Below are 19,395 nucleotides of genomic sequence, written 5' to 3' on the forward strand. Positions count from 1 at the left end.
CATGTAGCACACAGAGCTGCTCTGGGAGAAGCCCACTGAGTCTGCCTAAGAGGCCAGTGTGGCACATCATTCGCATGAGATTACATACATGAAATATTGATCTATCAGTTTTGGATGAGTTTTTCTTGTTTTGTTTTTAAACAAACTTGGCCTTCACTTAAAATACCTGTGTAAAGGCCCATTACATACCAGAACAAAATACCCAGAACAAAACAAACCCACCAGGACCCACAAAGAACATTTGAATCTCCTTATTCCATTCACATGTAACATAAGTCTAGTGTATCTTTAATTAAGAAAATTACACCATTGTGTTCAAATTCAAAGAAAGCAAGATACTTTAAAAGGCTGGTACCTGTTCCAACTCAATGCTTCACAGTTGAGAGCCTGAACAGACTGGACAATAAAAACAGAAACTTAAGAATATATTTTCTTTTTATCTTTTTATTGTAATGAAAATCTGTTTAATTTTCATCCACATTGACTGTCTGTAGACCTGCAAAACAAGACATTTTATCACCACCTGTTATATATATGGAAGACTTCCCAAGGAAGTACACCTACTGTTTCAAGGCTAGTTTGCTATCTACTTCTGGAAGAGCATACTATATAGGCAAGTATTTCTCCAAACGTTAGAACAAAAACTTATTTGTAGTTATGGAATTTTTTTTCTCAGATGACAAGCAGAAAGGGCTCAACCTGCCTGAGCTTTTGACATCAGAGAATAGGCTTTACATGGGAAAACAAACCTAAGAACTACCCTAACAACTATGGCCAGTGTTTTTCAATCTCTCAAAATTTACATGATCATTTCACTAAATTCTGTACTTTTTTTTTAATATGGAGCAGGCAAACCAGCAGCTCTGTTCTCTACAGCAGAGATAGGTTAAGCCAGTGGTTTCACTCTTGCAGTGTGCTTTTCACCTGAATTTTGCAATGCAGGAGGAGCTGTCCTGCTTTGCTTCTTGTTCAAACACGGCCTGGGAGATGCATGGAACCTTCCTTACCTTTGAATGTTGTGACTGGTACGTAGGTAACCAGAGTGTACAGCTTGTTGGGTGAATCCTCATCCTCATTGCGCTTTCTGGACAAACGCACGCGGATACGGTAAGGAACATTCCTAAAATTAAGATGGCAGATTAATTTTCAGTGAAGTCTGTATTGAAACCCATGAATTCATAGGAAAGTTCTTTCTCAGCATCATAGCAAGAGCAAAATCTTGTACTTTAGGAGATTGTACTGTTTGCCTTAGAGGAGCTATTTTTTTTTGTTTGGTTTGGTTTTATTAAAGTTAGAAGGTAAAATTTAACTGAGCCTTGAGTAAGATGAATTCATAATCCAGTAGGAGCATAAAGTCAGAAGTGCATCATCAGTCCACTACTGAGGAAATACATCATGAAGATGATCAGCAAGTGAACATGATCAGCAAGCAGCTGTTACTAACAAGCATTTCTTACTACAATGTAAGATAGTGAGGAAAAACCTCAACAATCTACCTTGAAAGCCCAAGGACTCTGTCAAAAGTCAAAGTATTGCCTAATATTTATGCCAGAAATCGTGGAAATTATAGTGAGCATCAGGCCTGAACCTCGGTCTTACTTATGGGCACAAAACTGATCATCATTTCTCCCTAACAAAGCCCATGGAATAACAACTAAATTGTTTAGATGATTCTGTTTGTAATAGCTTAGTGTCCTCACCCAATAATGCCCAAAATACACTGTTGAGGGACAGCACAAAATTTTTTTTCCCCACCGTTTTTCACATAACCTGCCACCTCAGAGGAATTGAAGATTTTAGGAAACCCCTGTTCAGAGTACTTTGCTCCACAGAAATCTGAAGGAACTTCCTCCTCCCTGCTGTACCTTTTCAAGAGCAGTGGACATAGAAATTTAAGACATGGGAACTTGCTTTCCTTTACTCCCTTCTTGTCAAAGTCAAAAGCATTTTTCACTACTTTATGTAGATCACTATCTTACCAGGCAACATAGTGATTTTAGCCTCTGGTGATCCTTCCAGAGGAAGATATTTTACTTTGCATACATTATATATTTAACTACTAAAAACTGTACTCCCACTGGAAAGACAGATATGACGACTCCTTGCTCCACAGACTTCACATTTACCAGTTAACATGAGGAAGTCTTGGTTAGCAGTCTCCCTACGAAGTTCTGGAGTTATGCTGTCTCCTGGTTCCACTGCTACTTCTTCACTCCTTACGTACTGGGCAGTTTAACAGGGAGGACAGAGAACCCCTGCCTGTAAGACCCAGTAACTCGGTCTCATCCTCCCACTCTGCTTTTTGAAGGAAAGGTGGGAAACACAATGCCAGGCAAAGCGTTCTATGTATGTCCTAACAGACTAGACTTATGGACCCAATTCCCAGAAGACGTGGTTTAAATCCATGTGTATCAAGTGCATCTCTCAAAGCAGCAATCCAGATCAGTCAACCTTTTTTTAGAGTTTAAGAGGTCCCACTCCTCACAGGAGTTTTTTTGGACCCTCTTTACATATGTCAAATCAGCTGCCTTTGTAGCAGTGATTTAACAGAAGTTGTAGTTTTTGGTCCTCAAACGACTTATTTATTTGCACTTACAAGAAAAGATTAATGGCCCTGTTTAAAACACACCTCCTTTTGTGCAGCATTTATCAGTTCAGCATGCTTCAAAACCTAATCCTGTTCAGATACACTACACAAATCCCAGACACAGCCTGTAGGTATCACTAAAAGCTCAGGTTTATAAAAACTGTCTGCTACAACAGGGATCAAGGTACTACAGTATTACAATATCCCAATCCTTTCTCTTCCCTGCCTTCCACCCCTAAACTTGCATTCCTTCTTTTGCTTTATTCTTATTAGAAGTAGAAGGAAGTTCTTTTTATCCCAGAGTTTACCAAAGCTTTGTTACAAATACACCAGGAAAGCTGACCAGAACACAGAAGTGACAGAAAGATTAGGTTGGTGCATACACTGCAAGAAGGAAGCATTTGCAAAGAAAATGCAAACACTGCAAGAAGTATATAGTTTTTTCCCAATCCTTGGTGTCCTTCCTCACCCAGTAAGGAAAATTGCAAAAACCCACCTTATTCCTTTAGCCCAGACGGCTTTGTTCAGTCTGGTATCGATGCGAACATCAGGAGTACCCATCTCCTTCATCGCAAATTTACGGATTTCCTTGAGAGCGCGTGGTGCTCGCTTCTTGAAGCCCCTGGGACAAACACAAGAGCCACTTCTTTAACTTCAGGACACTGTCAGCACTAGACACTCGTTGCATATGTTCTCCATACAACCCAAAGCATTGTGTTTAAGAGCAGACAAACAGTTGTACCAGCACGACTGGACCTTTACCCTGTCAGGCAGCTGGTAACTTTAATAGAAACCACTTATACTTAGGTAGAATAATTTCAGTAAAATGTTGCAACCACAAGATCTCCTGGATCTTAAGCCTTCATTTTAATGTCAACAAGTTTGAATATCTCAGTAACACTGAAGAGATCAGAAGTTTCACAGATGCTCTGAATAAAAGCCCTATGAGAAAAGCAGTGCAACGATAATAACATAAACATGACTGAACTGTATCAGTATTGAAATAAACAGCAGAAGAACAAAATTGATGTTATTCTCAGTATCAGCTTTTGCTGAACAGTACTTGGTTACTTTCTTTCATGCTATCAGGACTGCACCAATACCACCATGAGAACTGTTTTTTTCCCCCAGTCTCATGCCCATTATGGCCAGATCCTGCAGGACTGGGCATTCACAAAGAAGTAAGAGCTGCACCATGAGCATTTTGCCATATGTAATTATACCCACACTGCGACATGGGGCTGTGCCAGTGGTGCCCGAGGTCCCACAGAGGGTTATATTCAGTTATACTATGTGTACACTGCTGTCAATAGTTTGTGCTAGAAACGTGCTAAATAAAAAGCATTTCAGCTCTAGCATATCATGCCCCAAAAGAAAAGTGGACATCATCAGCATCAGCATTAAAACAGACTGAACTGCCAATCAATACGCAAGGCCAGAACATCTTAATGCCATTAGAAGAGTACCACTACCTCCCCATTCTCAGCCACGGTTTTGCAATGCTCCACTGCCTCATTTCTCTCCTATCCCATGCTAACTTTAGCCACTGCACCAATTGTTTGGATTTGGAGGGTGTCTTCCATGTGACTGCAGGTATACTCAGAATTCAAGGGCAAGGCAGTTTCCTCTGAAGCACTTCTCCACGACAGTTTCATGAGGTTCAGCATTTGGTCGATTAAAAAGCTACTCCTACCTACACACAACAAATACCGTTTAACCCAAATCATATCCCAGTTTACACCTCACACAATTTCGTGATAAACATGAAGCCAACCATTTGATTACAGCAGTATTAAATTTCTGAAACGTTCTCGGTGGCCTGAAGTTTAAGCACTTGCTTGGGAAAGAATGACAACCTGTGCACAGAAGTAAATCAACCTAACTTCAATTTAAGTTCTGGAACACTCACAATCACAGAAGCAGGCTTATTCCTGACAGCCACAAGCCAAGAGCTGCTGCCTCGGGACACAACCGAGGCACAAGGGACCACAAACACCACGCTGTAAGGACAGCCCTTCTCTGCCCTTTAAAACGTACCGAACCCACTTCCAAATGCCTCTTCACAGAAGGCGAATTTCGCTGATAAAAAGAACTTACACGCCATGGATCCGCTTGTGAATGTTGATGGTGTATTCCCGAGTTACTACCTCGTTGATGGCAGAGCGCCCCTTTTTCTTCTCGCCGCCTTTCTTTGCGGGAGCCATCTCAGCGACGCTGAAAGGCACCGAGCACACGTCAAACGCAGACCTCGGACCTTCCCCGTTCCCTTCCCTCCCGCCGTCCCCAGCCCCTTACAAACCGCACAACTCCCACATTCAGAAACCTAAACCTAAGCTTAATTAACCCCCGCGGTCGCACTAGTCGCGGGCTTCACGCAGCAACCTTCCAGCATCACAGATGCTTTACTTCCATCTCCCTGAGAGGAGCAGGAAGCACATCCGAAACTCTTCGACCACCTCGCAGTAACACCGGCCTCCTGGCCAGCCCCAAACCCCCTCCTTCCGCAAGGCGACCCAGGAGGGCAGCTCAGCCCGTCCCGGAATGAACACGACGGTGCCAAAGCGGCTCCTCCCAGGGGCAACGGCACGGGCCGTATCCCCGTCCCATGAGTCCCGCAGGTCCCGCAGGCCCCCCCGGGCCTGGGGAGGGCAGGACACGGGCCCCATTCCCGCCAAACGCGGACGCGCCGGGAGATCCCACGCGGTGCCTCCCTTGCCGGGCCGCCCCCCTTGCCGGGCCGGGCCGCGTTCCCGCCGCGCCGCGGGGTCTCCGCGGAGGATGGAGGCGGATTCTGCGGGACGAACCGGCGCCCACACTCACCCTGCCCGGGCTCAGGCCGGAAAGGAGCGCGCGCGGCACGCTGGGAAACAGGAGCTCTTCCGGGATGAGGCTGAGAGGCGACTGCGCCGGCGGCGGGCGGGGCTGCCTTGGGGGCGGTGTCAGGGTGTGCCCGGACCGGGGATGGTCTTTGGGGCGGTGTCAGTGTGTGCCCGGACCGGGGATGGTCTTTGGGGCGGTGTCAGTGTGTGCCCGGACCGGGGGTGTTCTTTGGGGCGGTGTCATTGTGTGTGCCCGGACCGGGGGTGTTCACTGGGAGCGGTGTCAGTGTGTGCCCGGACCGGGGGTGTTCTCTGGGAGCGGTGTCAGTGTGTGCCCGGACGGGGGTGTTCTCTGGGAGCGGTGTCAGTGTGTGCCCGGACCGGGGATGGTCTTTGGGGCGGTGTCTGGGTGTACCCGGACCGGGGATGTTCAGTGCGCGCCCGCCCCGCTCCCTCTGTAGGGTCTCTCTTTTCCTTGGAGTGGTGTGTGGGGAGCTCGGCTTGGCACACTGGTGCTTCCAAGAAGCATTTTGCCTCCCGCAGATCTGGAGCTCTTGTTCCCGAGACAGAACCGAGGCATCCCGGCGTGGGGCAGTAGACTGATGCAACCATCCCACCTGCCCGGAAAACGGGCCCGAGCTAAGAGATTATGTTGGAACAAGCTGGGTCTCGGCTATAATGAACTAGAACACCCCAGCTCTGTGAGGACTGGCGTTGCCTTGTGTGTGCAACAGAGAACAAGGGCAATAATCCCAAACCGGAATGTGTGTATGGGGAAAGCATGAAAAACTAGGTATTGACATAAATCTGCTCTTGTGAGCTCTCTGTATCCTTCCAAACAATGTATTAAACCAGCTTAGAAGGCAACCCTACCCTATTTACAGCATCTCCCTGTTAACAGCTTACAGTGCCACTGGTTTTAGAAAGTGTTTGTGTTTGCTCCAAGGCTGAGTTTGGTTTGGACATACCACTGGCAACTGGGAGACATGTGGGTTTATAATCCCTGAGAGTAGAACAAATTCTTAAAGGAATTTTCCCTTCCTGTATCTTCTGTCATAATAGTTGAGATCCATCAACTGCTACTTCCACAGGTATTTCCACTGAGGTGCTCTTATTCCTTCCTTACCTCTTCCTGCATGAACTTTGGGCTTACAGATTTGTTCCCTCCTTTCCCAGAAGTGGCTGGGGTTTATGAAATTAGCCTCTGTCTTAGCCAACGGGCCTTTGCTTAGGTTTGTCTATAGTTAATGAAGAGAGAGGTTCCTTCAGACATTAGGTGAAACCTTCAGGTTTAGCTTTCTAATCTTCATCTGGTGGGGTCACTCTTGCTTCACTGAACACAAGAATTTAAAGGGATGAGCAGGCTAATTCACCCTGGTACCTAAAGGTAGCAGTAAAAACACTTTCTTAGAGACCAGATACTTGATTCCCTCATTCTCTCCCAATGAGGGATTGTATGGACTGAAATACACATGCACCCATCAGTGCTACCACCCAGTCTTGCAATTGAATCATCGGGGTAATTTTGTCAATGGATTTTCTTTAGGAGACTTCTAGCTTTTTCAGAACTCAGGGCAAATAAGCTTTTTTTCATTTCAATGAGAGCTTTCTTTCACAACTTCCAGCTCCTAGCCCAGTTATCTCCATTGTTCCCCTGTGGCATATAAACCAGAACATGTGGGCCCTGCTGATGGGATCCTTGATACTCAAGGGAGGGAAGGTCATGTGTGCACTTTGTTGAAGCTAATGCTGGCTCCAGTGGCTGCAAGCTGCCCTGAGAGCCATCCCCTTTCAGTCTTACTGAGGGGAATGAACACATTCTTGTGCTTGTTACCTACCTCCATCTGTGTTGGAGGTTCTCCCTGTCTGCAGAGGGAAAGCAAACCTGTACCTTGGCTGCTCCATCCTGTAGTCAGTTTGAACTTAATGTGAAAAGGAGTCTGCACGAGGATGCTAAAGTGGAAACTAGACTGTCTACAGGGTGAGTATTCCAGAAGAGATGTGTCCCAAAACTCAGGACAGCGGTGTCTTAAAACACTGAAGTTGGACATGGGTCAAAGCCCTGGTGTGTGCTGAGGCACAGATCTGTTTTGTGTTAATATAGAACTCTTTGGTTGGAAGTACAAAGCTGCCTGAGGTCTTTAAAGGTGCTCAAAGTTTTAAAGGTGCTTAAAATGAGCTGTCTTCACTTGCAGCTAATATAACTTCCTGAGCTTTCATTTTCAGTGTCAATGCCATGACAAAAATTCCAAGGGATAATACTTGGTTTTGCTAACTGGGTGCCAGCCACCATTCAAGTCTGTGGCTAAGATTAAAAGTCTAAAGTGAATCACATAGTTCAACAGTCACAGGAAAATGTGTGCAAGTCCTGCAATAAAGCCTTTTGGCTATTTTATTTTATTCTACAAATAAAGACAACTGTCCATCATTAAATGGAAAAAATAATAGTTTGAGTTGTATATAGCATGAAACAGTAGTTCCCTTCACAAAAACATTTCTAATTCATTAGTTTATTACAAAATACCCACTCACAAAAAAGCACAAGCACAATCTTTATACTTGTGAAATGAGTTGATATTTCATATACAAAATAATTTCCACATAATTCCATATAATTTTATTTTATATAGAAATAGGTCATTATTACAACAGCTGTACAATACACTACTTTTTATTTAATAATTACATAAAATCTTTCTTAGAAACATATCAACGGAAAACATACAAAAAAAGCGAAAAGTGCATTTTCTTTTTTTTTCCTCCAAAGGAAAATTTAATCCTAAATGTTATAATGAAAGAGATATGTAATAGTCTGCAGCATCCCGAGTCAGTGGGCCAAAACACAGTGCATATTTCTCAGAGACTTGGAGTGGGTGAGTTTAGGTTGAAGAAGGATTCATGTTGTACTATTGGAGAGTTGCATGATTGTGCTTACAATTTGAGTTCTCTTTTGAAATCACAATTCACGTAGGAAACAGTCCAGTGTGGGTTTTCTTTTTTGGTTGGTTGGTTTTTACTAATGAAGAACAGTTAGGGTAAGCTGCATAATACTTTTCAGATTCTAAATCAAGGGTTATGAGCTGTAGACCATCTTCACCAATGGCTGGACTTTCTCCTCCATTGGATGTGCTAATTTGGCCACAAGAATAAAGAAACAAACTTCTCTTTACAGAAAGTGCCTAGGTTTTGTCCTCTGTGCAGTTGTGCAAAATAATAACAATAATCATAATAAAAATAATCTCTTGTTCTCTCCTCGATAGACCTTTGACGCAGTGCTTTTCATACACAAAAGAAGAACTGAAACAGTGAAGGCCAAGTACCTCATGAGTCTGTCGACAGTCTTTTGAATTGCCAGATGGCTTCCAGAGTGACACGCCGGGATTGAACGCCTCTTCCTATGCACCCAGTGGTGATGGAAGCCGCACAGGATAGTGCTCCTTTTTATTTTGCTCTGTCAGTACATCCTGTGCTCGCGACACAGCGCAAACGGAAGCCAGTGTGCCGTGAATGCACTGTCTGTGGCAGTCTGCACTCTGGGCATACTTCTGTCATAGAGCTTGGAAAGAAATGCTTGTGCAAAAGCCAGAACAGTAAGTACAGTCATTCTCTTCTGCCCCATGTGCCCATTGGTTAAAGCTAATCGTGCATTGATTGTGCTGGTGGGACTCTATCGCAGTGGCTGTGGTAAATTTGATGATTCTGACAAACTATTCCTTCTTCTTGATGTTAGTTGTTGTTGTTGTTGCTGCTGCTGCTGCTGCTGTGTCTGATGATACCCAATATTTCCTTGCTGTGGTGAGTAAGATGGCAGGAGCAAAGAATCGGGTTGTTCATTGTGCAAAGAACTTGGTGTTTGCACCTACAGATAAAATAAAATTTATCACGGTGTTTGATTCTTTCACGTGTTAATGCTCTTTGTCCTCAGTGTACAGGATGCTTAAAAATATTACTGGTTTTCTGGCTTTTATTTCTGGAGCTGTTTGGCATGAGGTTAGCTTAACTAATTGCAACAAAGAACATTCCAATTAGGCATTGAGAAGGTTTTCTCATGGGAATGCACTGCCTGGGATTTGCAGGTTATCCTGAAAAGCCTGTTTAGGAACCGGGTGGGTGAACATGTCAGAAATGACACAGATGGATGGCAGAAATGAAACAGGATCCTAAAGTGCCTCATGCTGTCCCTTCCAGCCCTTCCTTTTTGTGAGCTTACAGTAGGGTGTGACCTTGCAGTGTTGAAGCTGATGTGAATTTTGCAGATCCTTTATTGGAAACAGTATCTGCCATACTTTTTTTCATTAATTCTTGCCTATGATAAGGATTTCATTTCAATAACAAGAGTTTAATCATTTGAGGTTGGTTATACTCTTTCAGTGATGCCAGTGGATATGTGACCAGGTTTTATAGACTCAGTTCAGCTCCTGTTGAACTAATACAGAGACACCTCATTTCCCCCCTTTGCTTTAGTATGTGTTGAATTAGGTCAAAAAATAAGTATTTTTACATCTTCAAATCACCTGGTTCTTCCAGGCAACGTGCTCCACTTTATCTTCTTTGCCTTGTGGAGTTGAAAAAATATGTTAGTTTCCTGAAGGGATCCAGATATCTGATCCAGATCTATTTTATATTGATGCTGGTAATTAAAAATCATCTTTCGACTTGTAAACTAAGCAAATTTTATACTGAATAAAGAGTACAGAACAAATCCTAAGGCATTGATTTTCTCCAGCTAGAAATAAACTTTAAATATATCCAAGATAATCTGATTATGCTTTCAAATGTACAGAATTAGTAATTTCCTTTTAAATATTCTGACTGTTCCCACTGCTCCCTTGCTGTACTGGTACAGGGCACTGTAGCAGTGTGTCACACGTCAGAATCTCTTAAATGGACATTTCTGTCAGGATCAGGCCCCAGCAGAAACCTGGGGCTCCATTTGCAGAGTCCACTCACCTTATTACTCTGTGTGTACACTTTATACATCATCCTCTTTGTCCTACCTGCAGGTAGCGTTGTTGCTGATGCTGTTGGTGCTGGAGTTGCATAGGTGGCAAAGAGGATGGCTGGGAAGGAGGGCTAGTGGTGAACCCTTGGTTTAACACTGCTTGTCCCATCAGTACGATTGGAGAGCTGCTGCTGGAAGTCTGCACTTCCAAACTTTGAAACATTTGTTGGGTTTGAGAATACCTATGGAAGAAAGAAGAAAAAAATGTTGGAAACAAAGGTCTTCTGTTGCTGCCTGTTCTGAGCTTCCCTTCCCCCTCCCCAAGACACTTGCCTCTGCCATGTGCTCTGAACCCCTTTGTCCAAGCGTGGGCAAAAACCAAATGTAACTCAAACTCTTTAGCAGTGTCTGATTGGCCAGTCACCCCGGGTCCTCCCCCCAGTCCTCCCCTTCCCCTTCTCCCAATAAAAGAAAGGACCAAGAGACGGCCCGCCCTCTTTGGCTTGCATCTTTCTGCGAACATCTTGTCTCTGTTTCTATTTGGAAACTTCTAATTGCAGGAATTAGGCAAGCTGAAGGCTATATTTCTCCCTCTTTGCTTCTACTGGTGGTATCAGCTTTGCAGCTACCATTTGCCGCTTTCAGAGCTACTGAAATGCTGGATTGCCCGTGCTACCTCTCTAGGCTGCCCGAGGCTTTCTAAGGCATTGAACTACGAGCCTAGCCGGTAAAAAGCTGTAAGTATCTCCACAGTCTTCTCTTAGAATAGGGATGGCAATCCCTAGTCTTCCTAATTCATAGAATCACAGAATGGTTTGGGTTGGAAAGGACCTTAAAGACCATCTAGTGCCAACCTCCCTCCCATGGGCAGGGACACCTTCCACTACACCAGGTTGCTCAGAGCCCCATCCAACCTGGCTTTGAACACTTTCAGGGATGGGGCATCCACCACTTCTCTGGACAACCTGTTCCAGTGCCTCATCACCCTCACAGTAAAGAATTTCTTCCTAATATCTAATCTAACTTGCCCTCTTTAAATTCACTGCCTTTTGTCCTATCCCTATACACCCTTGTAAAAAGTCCCTCCCCTTCTCTCCTGTACCCTCTTTTAGATACTGGAAGGCTGCTGCTGTCCTTGGGCCTTCTCTTCTGCAGCTGAAACCTCCCAAACAACTCTCAATAAATGATTCCTGTGCATAGGACCTGCTAATATGAGCAACAGCACTATTGGCAGCACTGCTTTCCCTTACTCTGTGCATGAGCTGGACTTGGAGGAAAGAATACATCTCACCTCAAAATCCAGATCACATTTTAGATTCATTAAAGATTCTGGTTTACGCACATCTTGTCTTCAGCCACAGCATTCACGTCCCAGGCTCATTAAACCAAATGGCCTTTGATTCTGTTTTAATATGCTGAGCCCTGAACTGCAGCAAGAGAGAAGCAAATGCACCTCCTGTCCTGCTGCCTGTGCTCCCCTGTGACTGCCTGGGGGGGTGGTGATCTCTTGCAGAAACATGGCTAGGGTTGATTACTTCTTAAGCTGCTCATACACATATTGCCAAGTACGATCAGCAGTTCCCATCACTGTGAACCCCACTCTAGGAACAGAAGAAGCCTCTAGAAACCCTCTGGAATGAGGGATGGGACAGAAACAAAATACTCGTCTCCTCTTGCCATTCTGCTTTTGCATAGCAAAGCTTAAATATGTGTTGTTTTGTGGAAGGCTGTGGGCAAAACCACAATGGAACTATTGCCAACCCAGCCTAATTCTGTTTATCCTGTAAAGGGTGATGAGATCATTATGTGGCATGTGTTCACTCAACAGCTGTTCAACATTAGGGTTTAGTCAGAAATGCTACAGTCTGGGTACTTGTACGAGGACGTGAGCTCCTATAAAAGGGTCCCACGAGTCAGGAAGTCTATGTGAACTACGAGATGCATCTTTGCAAATAAGGCCTCTTTTATTCAGAGGCTTAAAAGCAGAGCTACAATGTTTACATTTGACAAATTAACTCAAGATAATCTTAAACACCAATAGTGTTGTTTAAAAAAAGAAGTACTGAATTCCTGAGATAACATTAGAAGAATACTGTTTTGTAAAAATAATTATTTTTACAGAAATGATGTGCAATCAGTTGCTTATTATTTTAGCAGTTCACAATTAAGTACAGTGACCAAAAACACCTTAAAAAAAAGGGTATATTTTGACCAGTGTGGTCTGCTTCCTTCATCTAAGTTTTGAGGGGACAAAACAACTGAGCTGAGGCTTTCTTGGCACCAGTCATTTAACTGGGCCAGTGCTGACTTTCACATTTACCTTGGTGGATCAGAAATTCTAGTGCTGAAGCAGGCAGCATGTGAGGGACAAATATTCCCCCAGCCATGGCTTGTTAAAACGCCACTGGCACATTGTGTTTCTCTCTGTCATCCTTCTTGATGTGACCAGGCAGGGTAAGGCTGACCCTGATGCCAGAAGGCAGGCTCAGCACAGAAACACATTCCCAATATTTATAACTACTTCGTCATCTTACAAAAGAAGGCTACTTCCCCTCAAAAGCAACTTTGATGTTTTATCTTTGACAAGGCACATACTTAGCCTGGGATCCCGCCATGCTGAGGTCTGAAGGGTGTCTTGCATTACAGGAGCCAGGCATCATGGGCTGAATAGGCTGGCTAAGCAACAATCTAGCACATGAGGAAAAAAAAAAGTGACATTGCTGGAAGAGAAGGACCATACAAATCCCACACTGTGCAAAGAGAAACAGGGCATTTTCGCAGGCACGGCACCAGGCTGAGTGTGGGGAGTCTGACCCAGCCCTGCTGGCCGCGGCAGGAGCATCCTGGGCACTGCAAGGCGGAGAGGCTGGGGCAGAGCCTGCCCTCTGGGGTGATCTGGGCGCCTGACATACACCTAATAAACCACATTTTTTATCATTATTATCTGGTAAGTATATGGATGCTTGAATAATATTTTACAACTTTGGTTAAATTCACCTTGTGCTCGTCAAAGCCAGCAGTAAGATTTCAGTTTTCCTAACGCTACGGGGTTAGACAGCTACGCTCTGGGGGTGCTAATCCACCCCCGTGACTCCAGTCACAGGAGCTGGTGTGCGCTGTGACCGCTGTTTCCGCTGAGCAAAGCGGGCAGCTCCGCCCTCCCAAGCGCGGCCCCCGTGCCCCCGTACCTGAGCTGCTGGTCGTGGCTGCAGCCGGCGGGCGCGGGGGTGCCGCCGCGGGACAGGCCGCCAGGGGGCGCCGCGGGGCCGCCGCCTGAGGGGAACGGCGCGGGCGCGGTGCGAAGGGGGGCGCGGCCGCCGCCCGGGGCCAGCTCCGCGCTCCGCGCCGCCTTCGGGCCCTGCAAGGAAAGAGGAGAGCCGGGAGACAGCCTGACTTCGGCACCAGTGCCTGGCGGTGCCGCCACCCGGCTGCTGTCACCATACGCGAAACGACTGTCATGCCCGCGGCTGCCCCAGCCCCGCTCGTGCCGTCCGGCAAACCCGTGGGACCGGGGCGCTGGGGAAGGCACTGCCCAAACGACCCCCCATGAAGGCGGGAGCAGAGTTAGGCGTGAGGAGCTGCCGCCAAGTCGCACGATGGGAAAAGATCAAAGAAAAAAAAATGGGGTGGGTTTTTTGTTTTGTTTTTTTCTGTTTCACAGAATCACAGAACAGGAGCGGTTGGAAGAAACCACAGTGGGACATCTGGTCCAACCTCCCTCCTCAAGCAGGGTCATCCCACAGCACAATACACAGGATCATGTCCAGATGGTTCTTGAATCCAGTAAGGGGGACTCCACAGCCCCTCTGGACAACCTGTTGCAGTGAATGGTCACTCGCATGTGATAAAGAAGTTCTTCCTCATATTCTGGTGGAACTTGCTGTGCATCAGTTTTTGCCCCTTGCCCCTTGTCTTGTATTTATTATGCAGATACACTCTCTACTAATAGAGTCATTATAACATAGGTATGTAGGAAGTGAAAAGCTACAGCTGGGGGCTGTGAAGACAATCATGCAGCTATGCTTGCCTCACAATCAGGAAGCAGAAACAGGAGCTCAGTTTTCTGTGAGGGGAGGTACAACAGGTGGGGGGGGGAAGAGCAAACACTGGAAATGCTGAGAAACCAGCAGTATGAACAAAAAATCCAGTGCCAAACCTAATAGCTTTCACAGATCTCAGTTACTGCTCAGGCTGAACTTTATTGTGCTGTGCAGGAACCTGTTAATGTTCACAACCTGAGGGTCTCACACGAATCTCAATGTATTCTGTGTGCCACCACAGCAGACAGGCTTTGTTGTGTTGGTGGTGTCTGACTCGACTCCGGGAGCAAGTATTCTGAGAGATCTCACTATTTCAAATTTCCAGTGTGGTCAGACAGGTTTCTTTCAGGACCACCTGAAGAACAGTAAGTGACCCACACCTTTCGCATGCCCCCCTGCTCCATTTTCAAGCTGAAACAGCTGCTCAAGTAACTCTCCTGGCCGAGGTCTTAAAAAAAAGCTTTAAAGTAAGGTAAATGCTGTAGGGAAACCCTTTTTATAGGCTGCCGTTATACAGAAGAATAAGAAAGGGAAGGCAAAGGCACAGCTACAGGACTGACATTATTTTGCTTGCTTGATAACAGCTCAGTGTCTCCTTTCCATCTAAATGCTTCTCTATTCAAAGAAATGATTACCTGGTTCGATATCACACTTGCTTCTCTCAGTGCCTGCTGGTTCGTTGTTTGTGAAGATGTGATTTGCCCTTGAAGTTGAGGACTGGGGACAAGCTGCTGCTGAGAAATGGCCCCTGACCTCTGCTGTAGCTGTTGTGGATCCAGCTGCTGAGTATTGCTAAAGCTCAGGGACACTGTCGGCTGCTGTAAGAACATCTGGAAAAGAAGAGGGGAGGGTTTATTTACATAGCCCAGCTGTCATGAATAAAAAGATGACAGAAGTAAATCCAAAGATACATTCTAAAATAAAGTTACCATATTTCTGGATTCATAACACATTTACTGTTAGTTGGAAATTACCTATCATTCCTACATTTAACAGCTCTGCTGTCTCTAGTTTCTTGTTCTGCAAGTACAGCTATTACTTGTGAAATGTGTCTTGAAGGTACAAGTCCTCTCTCCATGGGGCAGGCACAGCCCTCGTAAGAGCAGTTCCCAGTACATTCACTGTGTTCTCGGGCATCCTGACCAAAGAGAAGAGTGTAACTCCGTGCCTTTTCAGTCCTTTTGTTTCTCCTTTCAACAAAATCCACCTGCCTTTCAGACAGAGCTGTCTTTGAATTTGTATCTGGAAATTCAACACTTTACACCCTGCTGAGTTGTCGAATGTTTTTAATGAGGCCACAGTCAGGCCAGAGCTCTCCAAGCTGAATGGCCATGTCCTTATAATTGAGAGGATGTGTAAACAGACAGTCACTGTCATTTATCTGATTTCCCATCAGGTAACTGTCACCTGGTGCTCTTCCTAACTGTGCCATGCATTTGACTTGTGCAAAAGAGCCACCAGCTCCTCTCTTAGTGTTTCGGTAAATGATGTCCTCTCTATTCTTGCATTTCAAGATGAGGCTTTCTTCTTTAAAAGTTACAGGACTTGGGAATTTTTGCTTTTCTAGGGGCTGTTTCTTTTATTACAGCTGTAAAGAGGAAAAAGTAATCTTTTAAAACTATGCATTATTAATGCTACAAGCTCTCTTTGCAGTATTTCAAACCTAGCCTCCTGCCACCAAGGACTGTATGGAGATACACATCCCACACAGTTGATGTAATTTTTGGATCTGATTCTGATTCCACACCACTGCTACATGTGTGGAACTCCATTAATTTAAGTGGAGCTACTTAAGTTTTAAATGAAATCAGAATCACAATTATTCTCTTCATTATTCATCCATCAGTCCCATGCCTAGTAGTACATCTGAGGTACACCCAGTAATTAGTACACCTTTCTGCAGCTTATTGCTATATTAACAATTCCCTAAACTATCATGTCCCCTCTAATTTTTCCTGGAAAAAGCCTATACCTTTCTCCAAAGGCCCAGCATAATGTACTGCTTTTCCTTGAAAAAGTATGGCTTGATCCATCATGTTTGTACTTATTTATCTAGCTTTAAAAACACAGTTTATTTAAATATGATAAATTTTTAATTAATTTCTGTATGCCAAGATTTTACTCAGGAGAAGAGGTACAGACTAAGCTTACATTAATCAGCTGGGAGAGGGGGGCAATTAAGGAAAAGCAACAGCTTGTTTCAGGTGCTGTAGGCTAACCACATCTCTGAGATGTCTGATAGGAATAAATGGGTCAAGTGACAGAGCTGGGGCTGCTGCTTGCAGCAGGTCTGAAACTAGCTCCGAGTGTTTTCTTTTAAAAACACTGCTCACTGAGTTTGGAGCCGTTACATATCAGAAAGACAGATGGTCTCGCAACTTCTGTCAAGTAAATAGGTCTTATTATGAATAAATCAAAGACAAAAATCATGAAAATTCATTCTCTTGTTTATTTTCTGTACATAGAAGCTAAGCTTTGGACATGTTTAGTACATGAACTCACTTGATTAGCCCTAGCAATGAAACAGGTTGCCACTGATACAAAATTTGATATAAAATTCAGAACAGGCAAAGCAAGTGGTGCATGTCAAAAAGGTGATGGGGAGTGTGAGCCCACTGGTACTGGACAGATCACTGCAAATTAAGACGCCTTTAGGAGGATTACCTTAGTGTCCTCCTTGTATGTGGTGCACGGCACTGGAGAAACACCCAGTTCAGCCAATGCAAAGTCAACATCTATCAAGGCAAATGTCAGGCAGGGTGTGAACTTGCAGCAAACTACTTATTTAGCAGGGACCTCCCTGTGTGCTTACCTCACTTCCAGATGAAGGCCAAGGAGCTTATCCTTGAAAGAAAGCAGAGTAACCTACTTTGCAATTACCAGAGTGTGCCACTGGGTAAGAACGTGCACGGTTAATGGCTGGCAACTAGCACACTATAAATTTAGAACCAAGTTTATCCCAGTAGGCCAATTGCATTTGTTCATATGTTTGTACCCTGAGAGGGCTCTGAGTGTTTCATACCTGGGGACCCTCTGTTGCCATTATAATGGCCAAAGCAGCATTGTTACCTTCTGGACATAAATGCCCTGGAAAAAACAAGCTCAGAGTGGGAAGCAATGGTGCCCGTGTCCCTGCAGAACTGAAGACTCAAAATGCCTTATCAAAACAAGAGTTAACCTGACAGAGGATCGAAGCATGGAATTTCCTTCCACCTGCTAGTTAAACCTAGAAGCTTAATTTGTACAAAACTTAATGGTGGTTTTTCATAATGTTCCTCTTTTGTGATAGTCCTGTCTGAATTCCCCCAAAACACAGAAATACAGCAGCTTTAAATAACAAGAGAAACCTTTTCATAAAAAATAAAATCTTTCCCTGTCTAAGTAGATAAATTAGCAGCCTCCTAACTGTATTGCTGCTAATGACGTCTCGTTGGTGATTTTGTGGACTGTAAGGTCAGTGAAGCATCTTGCAAACATTTTTTAATTGGCCAGATTGTTAACATACACAGCAAAGCAGCAAGGGAGAGGAGGCACCCTCTGACACTGCTGCCCCCTCATTCCAAGATAGATGGGCCCTACAACTAATGGCTGAATCACACTGAAAAGACATCCTGAGGAAAACATCTCTTTGACTCTACCTGTCCTTTGGATAATCAGGGGATTATAGCTTTTGGGGTCATCATTACAGGCATCAAGACTCTTTCTTTATGTAAGATGTGTAAAGATGAGAAGCACAGCATTGGGAAGCTGAGATTCACTGACTTCGAAGAGAGCCTGCTTTGCAAATGATGGGTGGATGTGGATGGTCTTGACTGTAGTTCTTGCAAGCTGGTCAGGCTCAGCCTTTCTGCCTTCCTCTGCATCTGTGAATCATTAGCTAGACAGTTCAAACTAGAACAGACACAGCATCCTTCAGACTTCTGAGGTTACTCTTTCTACTCTTGTCCTTCATTGTTGGGAAAAGCAGTAACAGGGATTTAATGGAGTTTTGAGCACTTTTATTCAGGGCCTGCAACCCTCCCGACAGTTTCATCTTTCTCTTGCAAACAGTTTCTAATGCAAACTACTGTGCTCAACATCTGTCCAGGTGGGAAAGCATTTCTTGGTGGACTGCTGTAGTCAGTTTTGAAGATCTCTGAAGGAAATGGAAATTGAGCTTAATTCTCCACGGAGCTACCTGTACAATTCTGTGTGGAAGGGAGTGGACCAGTGGGGATGATATGTTAATAAATCAGCTAATAAGGGAAAAGCATGGAACACTTCTCAGACAGCCTACATCACTCCCCCACGCTTACAGTTCTATTATGCAGTGTATTAAAGACACCAGAAATGTGCTTGATAGTAGCCTGTTTGTTACTATGCATTTTAGCTTTGATAGTAGACACAGATCAATGTCTGCAGACATCCAGCTCCCTAAATGATGAAATCTGTGTGGCAAAGAACGTGGTTGGATTTCTGATGTAACAGTTTACTCCTTGCTGCTTGTGAGTCACAAAAGAGCTGCATGCAAAAGTGTGAGGCTTTCTTTCAAATTGCCCCTAGCCAAGTAAGACAAAATTAATTCCTGGTCTTAATCTCTCCCTGCAACAGAACAGTAATTTCTTTGTGTGTTTTTTATTTTTTTACCTAGAGAAAGTGGGAGAATAAAAAGGCCCTGGCCAGGAGTCAGTGTGAACACTCGCGTCTCATCACCTTGTTTGATTGCTCTAAGGAGACCAAAAAGCACGCAAAATGCAGAGGATGTATTTTCCATCCAGCATTGCCAGATGATCCCCATCCAGCATTGCAAATATGCAGCCCCTGCATTTCCAAGCTGTCTTCCATTCTCCCTGCCTCTCAGTTCTGCACCTATAATAAGCTGAGAAATGGTAGGTACTGACACCAGAGAACTTGTAATGGTCTGAAAATACTTGGTCCAACCTGGTGCAGTCTTCATGGGAGAGGGCATCACCCAAATGGTGTAACTCAGGGCTGCAAACTGGTAAGGCGTGGGCAGTACAGAACAAC

General features: G+C 44.6%; 2 protein-coding genes across 5 annotated transcripts in view; both read right to left on the reverse strand.

Annotated features, from left to right (window-relative positions):
- Positions 1 to 417: 417 nt before the first annotated feature.
- RPL31 (ribosomal protein L31) lies at positions 418 to 5,500 on the reverse strand. Its single transcript, XM_069005769.1, has 5 exons — positions 5,408 to 5,500; positions 4,685 to 4,801; positions 3,084 to 3,209; positions 1,008 to 1,120; positions 418 to 496 (listed from the first exon to the last, which is right to left on the reverse strand). The coding sequence occupies exons 2-5, from the start codon at positions 4,789 to 4,791 to the stop codon at positions 465 to 467; spliced, it is 378 nt and encodes a 125-aa protein (XP_068861870.1). The 5' UTR covers positions 4,792 to 4,801; positions 5,408 to 5,500; the 3' UTR covers positions 418 to 464.
- A 2,319-nt stretch (positions 5,501 to 7,819) lies between these two features.
- The window catches only part of NPAS2 (neuronal PAS domain protein 2), a 105,605-nt gene continuing 94,029 nt past the window's right edge, over positions 7,820 to 19,395 (reverse strand). For all 4 annotated transcript variants that reach the window (XM_069005778.1, XM_069005784.1, XM_069005797.1 and 1 more), the window contains 5 exons: positions 15,024 to 15,218; positions 13,537 to 13,706; positions 12,944 to 13,036; positions 10,404 to 10,590; positions 7,820 to 9,265 (listed from right to left, as the gene is read on the reverse strand). In XM_069005778.1, the coding sequence (XP_068861879.1) occupies positions 9,074 to 9,265; positions 10,404 to 10,590; positions 12,944 to 13,036; positions 13,537 to 13,706; positions 15,024 to 15,218 (837 nt within the window). In that variant the 3' untranslated portion in view covers positions 7,820 to 9,073. The remainder of the gene's footprint in view (positions 9,266 to 10,403; positions 10,591 to 12,943; positions 13,037 to 13,536; positions 13,707 to 15,023; positions 15,219 to 19,395) is intronic.

This window comes from Aphelocoma coerulescens, chromosome 1, assembly GCF_041296385.1.
Source record: "Aphelocoma coerulescens isolate FSJ_1873_10779 chromosome 1, UR_Acoe_1.0, whole genome shotgun sequence".
NCBI classification, from domain to species: domain Eukaryota; kingdom Metazoa; phylum Chordata; class Aves; order Passeriformes; family Corvidae; genus Aphelocoma; species Aphelocoma coerulescens.

What these genes read in the sequence shown, in the direction of transcription:
- RPL31 (XM_069005769.1), bottom strand. Translation starts at nt 4,791, where the DNA reads ATGGCTCCCGCAAAGAAAGGCGGCGAGAAGAAAAAGGGGCGCTCTGCC. An exon ending in CACAAGCGGATCCATGGCGT is followed by an intron (nt 3,210 to 4,684) that starts GTAAGTTCTTTT and finishes TGTTTGTCCCAG; the next exon opens with GGGCTTCAAGAAGCGAGCAC. An exon ending in ACCAGTCACAACATTCAAAG is followed by an intron (nt 497 to 1,007) that starts GTAAGGAAGGTT and finishes CTTGTTTTGCAG; the next exon opens with GTCTACAGACAGTCAATGTG.